General features: G+C 43.3%; 1 protein-coding gene across 1 annotated transcript; it reads left to right on the top strand.

Moving 5' to 3' along the window:
• Window positions 1-2617: 2617 nt before the first annotated feature.
• LOC109740942 (uncharacterized) lies at window positions 2618-8507 on the top strand. Its single transcript, XM_020300009.4, has 8 exons — window positions 2618-2949; window positions 4400-5030; window positions 5606-6028; window positions 6129-6419; window positions 6538-7332; window positions 7662-7717; window positions 7792-7885; window positions 8012-8507. Exons 2-8 carry the CDS (start codon window positions 4404-4406, stop codon window positions 8198-8200), a joined length of 2475 nt encoding a protein of 824 aa, XP_020155598.1. The 5' UTR covers window positions 2618-2949; window positions 4400-4403; the 3' UTR covers window positions 8201-8507.
• The last annotated feature ends 1964 nt before the right edge of the window (window positions 8508-10471 follow it).

Below are 10471 nucleotides of genomic sequence, written 5' to 3'. Positions count from 1 at the left end.
AGTTAGTGTTATCCGGAAACCCTAGCAACCACATAAATAAATTTTGCAAAACCGTTAGAGGGCGTCTAACTTGGGTTTGCACGTTTGCATATGATGTGGTGTAGTCTTCATCATGATAATAAGTTTATGTATGGGATGGTTATATGATACAACATTAAGTGTAATAAGGAGTACTATGTTACCATGTAATGAGGAGTACTATGTTACCACATGTTTAAGTATGTGAGATGGTTATATGATGCAACGTTATGAGGAGTATTATGTTACCACATGTCTCTCTTTCCCATTAATTACTTGCCATATCATCTATTTTGCCTAAATATATGTGATGTTATCACTTATACTACTCCCACTATGGGTAGTTCACGGATGCAATCTTCGTGTTTACTCCATGGCCCTGCAATAACCAACCAAGTGAGGCCACGTCATCCATAACTATCAATTTTGTTAGACTAGTCACAGTGGAGAGTAACTTACACTATTAACACACACACTACCTTAGGCTATGTTACTACCTTCATAGTGGGTAGTAACATATGTGTGGTGTCATGTAAAGTTTCATTTATCATGTTATAGACTCATATTGTCTTGGGATATGTGATGTTATGGTAAATAGCTAAGTTACTCACTGTCACATAGGAAAATTTGCTGAGTTGAACCCAATGTTACTCTTGAAGTTAGGTCAACTCCAACGCACGACCCCAAATGGACGTCCATTTCGTCCATTTGGGGTGGCAATGGGGTCGTGTCCATCCGGATTTGTGGATGCGCTGGCTGTGCGCCCAACGCACAATCGCATTTCGGTCGCATCTGGTCCATTCAAGAATATAACAAATATCTGAAATTAAACATGGCAATAGTTGCACGTCCGAAATAGTCTTATTACAACCCAATCAAATTAAAAATAATATCAAATAGTCTTATTACAATCCAATTGGAAATTGTTTGCACGCAAAGAAATTAAACCGATAGATAGATCTATTGGTTGCCAATGTGAGTCCACATGTGCTCAACCAAGTTATCCTGGAGCTGGACATGAGTATGACAATCACGCAATTCCCGTTGAAACTCAACAAACCGTTCAAAGGTTGCAGGAGTGCATGCTCAGGCTCAACATTTTCACCCTGAAAATCAAATCCTTAGTCGTAGATGCTATCATCGCGCTCATCCTCCACGATCATGTTGTGCATGATCACACAAGCAGTCATCACCTCCCAAAGCTTCTTCGTGCTCCATGTCAATGCAGGGTTGCGAACGATACCCCACCGAGACTTAAGCACACACCAACACCGAAAGCACGTTCCACATCCTTCCTAGCACTTTTCACATGCCCCCTGTACTTCCCCTGCCAAGCAAATGGACAGTTCTTCCACTTCCAGTGCATACAATCTATACTACCAAGCATGCCCGGAAAGCCCCTCTCGGCATTGATCACCAACAACCTCCCTGTATCAGTGGCAATTGGCTCTCTGAGGTACTCAGGGCCGAACACTTCCACCACGGCCGCGCAAAAACTATACACTGAGACTAGACATGTGGATTCACTCATACGAACATACTCATCCACAAGACCACCAGGAATTCCATATACAAGCATGCAGTGCATTTCTGGTATGAAGAGAAACCAAGCTTGCCCAGGGCATCCTCTTTGCACTCAAAGTATGTGTCATGCGCGCCCACTCCCTCGTGAATACGATTGAACACATGTCTTCTCATTCGGAATCGACGACGAAATTGATGTGGTCTAAAGAGTGCACCATCCTTAAAGTAATCGACATAGAGAAGGGTGTGGCCTTTCTCCCTATTGCGGTTCAAGGCCGGAGCATGGCCGGGGATTGATCTCTTGAACCGAGGCCGCTTCCTACTAATGTGTTCATGTACGACCAACGCAGCCACAAGCTCTTCATCATCCGATGAGCAAATGAAGTTGTGAAAGAAAAACTCATCACCGCTATCCATTGTACCTTGTGAGCAAACAGTCGAACGCCTTGCGGTCGTGCTGGAGGCGCGACCGGATAGTGCACGTCATGTTCCCCTCACAGACAGCAAATCAATGTTTTGGGGGTCGGTGGTGCTGGAGGGCACCCTGCGACAAGGAACGACCGACCGAAAGAGGACGACGGGCGACGCCGTCGGCCGTAGTTTCTCTCCCACCGGCAACAAGGAGAACACCGACAAAATGCTTTCCGGAACGCCGGTGCGGAGACATCTATGGCATGGCGTGGTGGTGGTTGGAACGACCCTTGTGGAAGACGACGCGACCGGGGAGGGTGGTGGCGGCTGCAATGTCGGGGGGCGGAGGGAGGTAGAGGAAGAGAGGGGGGGTCTGTGTCCCCGAAGGGCGGGCCAGGGCAGGACAAGGGCACGCGCCGCTCACGTCCGCGCGTGTCCGTTCAGCCGCAAACTCGGCCCAAAGTTGGGCCGGGAATGGATCGAAAGCGGACAGAAAACAAACGACGGTCCATTTGCGGCCGCGTGTTGGAGAGCCTACTTTGTCTGTTTATCTTTAAACGGACGCGGACGGACCAGTCGTGCGTTGGAGTTGCCCTGGACCAGTCGTGCGTTGGAGTTGCCCTTACTCCCACTATATGGTCAGTCTTAGGTGTAGCGTTGCTCTATCTCATGTGCCCCTGGTTATACCCTAAAAAAAAGTGCACCTGGTTATGAATTTAGGATATTTTTTTTTCCTTTCGTCTTCCTCGTCCCCGTCAAAATCCATCTCTTCCCACAGCGACTTTTCCTCTGCGCCGTCCCGTTGAGAAATTTCCTCTTCTTCCCCGGTGCCCTAGCTCCAGCTGCCGCCTTGCCGTGGCATCGCATAGGCCTCACACCCCTGAGCCCCCAACCCCTGTCACGCGCGTCGCCGCCTCCAACCTTATCGCGGCACCGCGGCCCTGCCGTATCTCCCAGCCGCCGCCGCCGCCGCCATCTTCGTCATTAGTTTTGAAGGTATGAGCTTCTTGTTATCCATGGAATTGCTCCCACCCTAATTTAACCTCCACGAATTTTGGGCGCGACAGTCGACGCACCATCTAGATCCGGCACTAGAAACTAGGTTTGTGATGCGATATGCCGGTCCCCAAGGATGGAGATTGTGTCGCGGGGGGATGTAAATACTGCTTCTTTTGTTTGGCGTCTTCGATGGGTGTGAGCGAAGCTGTGCGTGTGAGCAATTCTGCCCACACGCCTGGACTTGTGTGGTCAATCTGGCGCCTTTTCTGAATCCAGGTCGAGATCTTTCAGTTTGCCAAACAAAATTCTGTGGCTTTTTGAGCCAGTGAGCTGATATGCGAGGTCAAACTGTCGTTTTTTGCTTGTTCTTGTGACCTATATCAGTGGAGTTCCTTCAAGTCATATATATAAGCGTGCTGAAAAGGGCTAGGTCAATTTGGCGCACCTGTTTGCTTATTTGGTTATGTGTTTGTGAATTTTGCATGTTGCTTTATGTGGTGGGCTGATGCGCTATAATTATCACTATCAACTCTTACCACTTATAGATGCAAAGCCAAGTTACTGTAGATTTCACTTCACATGGAGCTGCTGCAAGTCCCATATTCTAGGATGCTTTTTTTTTTCCTTTTTAGGGATATTTGGCCTTATTCACTCAGCACTGTAGCTTCTCTTGATGTTATTCTGTACATACTATAAATTCAAGCCTTATCTTTCCGGTTGCCTAACAGTCCTTCTATCATTGTAAAGCTAGGACATCTTTGCATCCATAAACTGACAGAATTATGATTGCGTACTTATTTTGTACCATTCAGATCTCTATGAAATTATGATTGCTCAAGTTTTATGCAGTTTTACCTTTCCCTTGCAAAGCTATGTTACGATGTTAAGTCATTTATCACCACTGTGCATATCATCTTTAAGTGCTTGCTTTCATTATTCGTTCAAATTACATGTCCTTTTGGCACTTTGATATATACTATGACTAATTATTGCACTGGATTCGCACTCCAAATTCCCAAGTACTTCTGATTGATACTCCGTTTATGCAGTGTTACATGCACCATGTTTCTTTGTGCCAATTACATAGTGGTAGTGTTTCATTTGAATGAAATACAGTAGGTGGGAGCTCTGGATGAAACCGTGAGGATCTTATTAGTTTAGTACAGTTGATAGATTTGAATCTGGTAACCTACCTGAAAACAGTCATTTGACTACAAAAAATTATACCTTTTCTTGCACTTGTGAACAAACTACAGCAGTTTTCCGTAGTCTAAGTAGCAACATGAGCATTTATCAGCAATATCTCAATTTTGAGGTACGCACAAGTGAGAAGGTTATGCATGTGTCATAATCAGACAGCTAATGGAGTAATGGAATCGTAGGCTGCCCAACACCTTCTTTGCTACCTCTACAGTTTCTTTATACTGATGGACCTTTCTTTATGTAGACTGATGGATTATGATAACTCTAGAAGACACAATCAAAGTACTTCCAAAAAGAGGACTCGTTTCAATTCTGATGATGGAAAGAGGAAACGGCTAAACTACAGGCAGGATGGCGGACATATGTCCTCTCAGCCAATAGAAACCGTTTACAGGATATTGTGCCCAGGAAAAAAGATCGGCGGTGTCTTGGGGAGAGGTGGTCATGTTGTTAAGGCCCTTAGAGAGGAGACTAAAGCAAAGATAAGGGTTGCTGATTCTATTCCTGGTGCAGACGAGAGAGTAATTATTATATTTGATTACCAAAATAACTCCGACCAAGCTATTCAAAATATTTCTAATGTTGATGGCTCAGAGAACATGAAGCCCCATTGTTTTGCTCAAGATGCGTTGTTGAAGATACATGATAAGATTGCTGCTGATGAAGATTCCAACGATGGAGTTTCCTATGAGAATTCTGAAACTGCTGGTGATGTGACTGCTCGAATTTTGGTTCCAGGCAATCAAGTTGGCTGCCTGCTGGGAAAAGGTGGCTCTATTATACAACAATTGCGAAATGATACTGGTGCAGGGATCCGTGTCTTACCATCCGAAAACCTTCCTCAGTGTGCACTTAAGAGTGATGAATTGGTGCAGGTAAATTTGTTTTAATAGCAAAATATCCTTTGTTGTGTTGTGTTTTCCAGCTTGTAATGTCTTTTGCTTGTATTGATCTCCAGGTTTTGTATTGCTTCTGTTTAGCTTAGATTTGGATCCATTACTCTACTGTATCAATTTATTTTACTATAGAAGTTCTCCGTTATGTTTATATTCCTTGTTAAATTCCTAAATAATTGGATTTTAGAGTTTGGTATCTGGCATGGGTTAATTGATATAGCACGTAGTTTATTTTTAGATTATAGTTTACCAAGATATTTGCCAGTTCAGTTAAAGGCCCTGTTTGTTTGGGTTTTGCTTTTGCTTTTTCAGCTTTTCCACTTTGGCAAAAAAGCCTAAAAAGCTCCTAAATAGGTGCTTTTTGCGTAAGCCCCTATTTAGGAGCTTTTGTGGCTTTTTTTTGCCAAAGTAGAAAAGCTGCAAAAGCAGAAGCAAAAGCCCAAACAAACAGGGCCAAAATAAGATATCTATCACTTACAACATGCTCTTTTTTGTGTGCTTTATTATCTTTAGACATGAATAATATTGATGTGTAATTGCTTATATCATGTCAGATATCTGGTGCACCTTCTCTTGTAAGAAAAGCTCTCTACGAGATATCTACTCGTCTCCATCGGCATCCTCGTAAAGAAAATCCATCTCTTGAAGAAATTATAGATGCAAGCACACAAAGGAAGCGCGAGTCCCCACCACCGCTACTACATGAAAATCACATGTTACCACACCTGCATGTGGATCATCCACCACCAATGCCCTTGCTTGATCCATATAGAAACGGACCATTGCAATATCCTGTTCCTGAACCAGAAGAGTTTTCTATTAAAATTCTGTGCCCTTCTGAGCTTATTGGACCTGTTATTGGCAGAAGTGGGGCAAATGTTCGGCAGGTAGAGCAGCAGACTGGTGCTCGCATTATGGTTCAGGAGTTGCCCAAAGATGCTTCTGGAGAAAGGTTGATTGTTATTTCATCCAAGGAGGTAAGATGTAGATGGTTGTTCAAATTGCTATCTCCTTATCATACCAATCTTCACAATTGAGTCCTCACAGTTTTATCTCCCACATATTTTTTCAATCCAGATTCCGGCTGATCCAGTATCCCCAACAATCGAGGCACTTATTTTGCTCCATAGTAAAGTAAGTGAGAGCAAAGTAAGTGAACCTTCAGTAAGTGCACCTTCAGAAAGTGCACCTTCTGAGGAGCACAACTTGGTTACAAGACTTGTTGTACCATCAAGAAAAGTTGGTTGTATTATTGGGGAAGGTGGGAAGGTAATTACTGAAATGAGAAGGCGTATTGGGGCTGAAATCCGAGTTTATTCGAAAGCAGATAAACCAAAGTACTTATCTTTTCACGATGAGCTTGTGCAGGTGATTTATATTCAATTGTATCTTCATCAAGTTGTCCATATTGTTTCAATATCTGCCTTTTTAATGCTTTTGTTTCTTGACTTGTTATTATGCTGTTACATGTGTTGCGAGCTTTCAGGTTTCTGGGTCTCCAGATATTGCAAGAAAAGCCATCACAGAGATTGCTTCGAGGCTTAGAGATAGAATCCTCAGAGATGGAATTTCCTCTTTTGATGGTCCTCCTGCTGATATATTTCCTAGCAGGGAATTCACACTGTACGGAAGACCTGCCAATCCACCATATGGAAGGCTTGCCAATGATACCCCTTATGGAAGGCCTGCCAATGATACCCCTTATGGAAGGCCTGCTAATGATTCCCCATATCAAAGGCGGCTTGCCATTGATCAACCATATGGGCTTGCCAGTGATTCACTATATGGAAGACCTGCCAATGATCCACTATATGGGAGACCAGCCAATGATCCACTATATGGGAGACCAGCCAATGATCCACCTTATGGAAGACCAGCCAATGATGAACCATATGGGAGACCTGCCAACGACACACCATATGGGAGACCTGCCAACGATACACCATATGGCAGACCAAACAATAAACCCCATGATTCAGTAGATTACTTCTCTAAAAGAAGAGAGTATCCTAGTGGAAGTCCATTTGCTAGCGACGCTCCACCATCTGCTTCTTATGATAGATATGCAGCATCTGCTCGCTTGCCTACTAGAGAAATGCCCTTGCCTGTTAGTCCTGGTGCTGATTACATGTCGCATCGTTCTTATCATGACCATATGCCTACTGATAGCTATTCTAGTAGAGGCATTCAGCAATTAGGCCTCTCAAGAGCTGGGAATAGTAATATGCAACAATTAGGCGTCACCAGAGCTGGAAATTCCAATGCTTATGATTACACTGAGGTACAGTTTAATGCGTCAGTTCCCCTGTTTTGCAAATGGCCCTCACCTCATAGTTTTCATTGGAAACCTGAAACTGTGTAGTGTATGCAATTCTTCCTGGTTGGGATTCCTGAAGAGGGAAAAAATATCCGTAGGTTATACTGATCTGCATTCATATCATTCTAGTTGATGTTCACTGTTTTCTTGATTGGTTGACGGTCTTTACTTATATTATCAACTTTCCTTGTCTGGCTCTGTTTATGCTGATTCACATGCGTGGACATGTGCATCTGAATATATTTGGTTCTCATTTGCTTCAGTGCTGAATATATTCAAATTTCACTCTTCAGGCTGTCGGGCAGATGCATGGACGTGAGGATTATCAAAGAGTGGCAGATGTTACAGGGTATGTTTTCGCAGCTCGTCTCCCTTCTGAAATGCTACGTGGGAATTGTCATTGAGAGATAATCCTTTTGGCAGGTATTCAAGTAGCTCTGTTGAACTGAGGATTCCAAATAGTTCTCTGGAATCTATTGTTGGAGCTGGTGGTGTCAATCTAGCAGAGATCCGCCAGGTACCAGCTATGCTCTGATCTTTCTGAACTACAAATGGGACTGCGTCATCCATTGAGGCAGTCTTCATTATTTTATTCCCTGTAATAGTTTAGAAGTTCTTCTCATGTATAAGTTCTCGATCTCAGATCTCTGGTGCAAGAATGAAGTTACTTGAAGCCCGTCCTGGTTCTTTGGAATCCATCATGGAGATCCAAGGTATGCCGGACCAAGTGAGAGTGGCGCAGAGCCTTCTGCAAGGCTTCATTGGTGCCAACAGCCAGAGCGTGCAGCCATCCCAGTCTTCTCGCGACGTCCATTACCCAAGGTGGAACTAAACCCTAGAGGCTTGTTGTGAAGAACAACGGAACACCGTGCAAACTCCAGGTCGATTGCCATGCTGCCACATTAACTAGGTTGAGCGGTGTAACTTAGATCATGTTTGTTGACAAAAATAATCTGGGCTTTGGTTATTTCCAAGGATGTACTGCTAAAAGTGCTTGTTTTCTTAGTCTTTTTACCCCCCTTTTGAGTGAAATACATCTAATGACAAGAGTTGCAAAAACTCTAGTCATTGTACACATGGAACCTGGATGGTTGAAGCTGTTGTTATATGCAATGCTATTTGTGAACTTCACACCGTCACATACTCACATCTGGTTTTCTCCGAGACTGGCCTGACTCTTGCTATTTTGCTGATTGTGTTAGGAGGCCATAGTTTCCAACTTAGAATTCTGTTTGTAGCAGGAATTAAGCCAGGGATGTAAGTGGCAAATAAATGGCGTCCGCATCCCGTTTAGTTAGTTTTTGCTAGCTTGAAAATTCATTTTTCTCAAACAAACAAAAAACCTTTTTGAATTGACATATCATAAGTGGACTTTAAACGGGATTAAACAGGACCTGGTTGACATCCCTAAATTAAGCTATCATTGGTTATTGCACAACATGAAACAACATTAGGTCTCCATTACCCTTTGTCAGCTTATATTATTGTCCATCACTAGACAATGCTTTGTGATTTGCTACCCAAAAAGATGTATTGCTTTGTGCTCAGTAACAATTATCTTGATGTATACATTTACAACATAATGGATGGCAATTAAGGTAATTTCCCGTTTGCCTTTGTGGGGATGAACAGCAAATCAGTCCATAACTGGGTTTCTAGGGCGAACATAAACATTTTAATTTCATTATTAGTTTCAAAATATACATTTAAATTTCACAGATCAAACCATCATCTTGAACCCTTTCTCCTGCTCATTTTGCAAAACGAATCTGAAGGTAGACACTAGACAGTCATAAGGCTGCCTAAGAGTACGTAATGGCACATGTGGAATTTCAAAATATCAAAAAACCAGGTGAAAAGGCAAAAGAACCCAGTATAGGGTAACTAATATTCAAACAAGTTTAACATTGATTCTTTTTCTTGAGCTTTCCTTGGCCAAAAAATAGCATAGTTCTTCTAGCAAGGATCAAAGGCAGCATGACCTTGGTCCTTGGCCTTTCCTCTTGAGTCCCGATATATGACACCTGCAAACCGCAACACCTTGGTTAGAGAATATGGTCATGTTATGCGTCAAGAAAATGCAACCCCTTAATAACTACTCCCTCTGTCCCTAGTGTAGTGTCAAAAAATGTCTTACATTATGGAACGGAGAGAGTACCATAAAATACTTCAAAGCCATTTCCTTAGGGCAACAAGAATGTCACCCTTCTACTCCGCAGTCGCACCAATCAACACCCTCTGTTCCTAAATAGGAGACGTTTTGGCAATACCTCTCAACAACTTGAAAAATAAAAACGCACGAAATATCACTGTTAATGAAGTAGGCCAGCATTGATCTTAACACATTAGCATGCTGACAAGTTCTTGTACAATGGATAGAGAGCTGAAGGCACTAGACAGCCAAGAACCAACGACTCACAGCCAGAGTCGGTTTCAACAGAAACAAGGCAGTGACAGCCAAGAACATCTCTCATGCTCATTTAAACCAAAGGAAACCAACAGCAGAACAAAATCAGCAGTGAGCTTATACTCGAGCGAACAGAAAGAAGCCCTACACGGCTGTACTGGTTTGAACTAGAAATGTTGTTTCACCGACTCTTCCTATCAATGTTTCAAGGCAATCGCCTTTGAGCTCCTGCACGTCGCCGATCTCAATCAGCTCTCCAGTTTGCCCCGATTGCTCCCGCCAGGCCCTCAGGATGTCTCGGCAGAAACCACTATTCCTAGGCGATCCAGAGCTACTTCTGCTCCACCGATGCCGGAAAAGAGTGACAGGACACGGATACGTCGGCAGGAAATAACGCCATGAGGACCGACAAGTGGTGGCATGCCACCGTGTTACAGTATTATTTTTTCTGCTGCTTTGTTACGGCGTCGTCTTTTTTCACCTAAAGGAACAGCAACGTTCTTCCTTTTGACACCTCTGGAAGTTCCAAAGCCCCTGGGCTGAGACCTATTATATGTATGACCATCTACAACAAACTTAAATAAAACAACCTGAACCTTTCGATCGGGTTTTAGTCGCAATGAACAGATGGAACATATATACTTGAAACTGTGCACTACTTTTGTCATTTTTTTCTTTCTGTATAAAAAGGAGTCT

Source organism: Aegilops tauschii, chromosome 1 (assembly GCF_002575655.3).
Source record: "Aegilops tauschii subsp. strangulata cultivar AL8/78 chromosome 1, Aet v6.0, whole genome shotgun sequence".
Classification (NCBI taxonomy): domain Eukaryota; kingdom Viridiplantae; phylum Streptophyta; class Magnoliopsida; order Poales; family Poaceae; genus Aegilops; species Aegilops tauschii.
This window is presented reverse-complemented; position numbering and strand designations above follow the sequence as displayed.

What these genes read in the sequence shown, in the direction of transcription:
- LOC109740942 (XM_020300009.4), top strand. Translation starts at nt 4,404, where the DNA reads ATGGATTATGATAACTCTAGAAGACACAATCAAAGTACTTCCAAAAAG. An exon ending in TTCACGATGAGCTTGTGCAG is followed by an intron (nt 6,420 to 6,537) that starts GTGATTTATATT and finishes GCGAGCTTTCAG; the next exon opens with GTTTCTGGGTCTCCAGATAT. An exon ending in AGAGTGGCAGATGTTACAGG is followed by an intron (nt 7,718 to 7,791) that starts GTATGTTTTCGC and finishes TCCTTTTGGCAG; the next exon opens with GTATTCAAGTAGCTCTGTTG.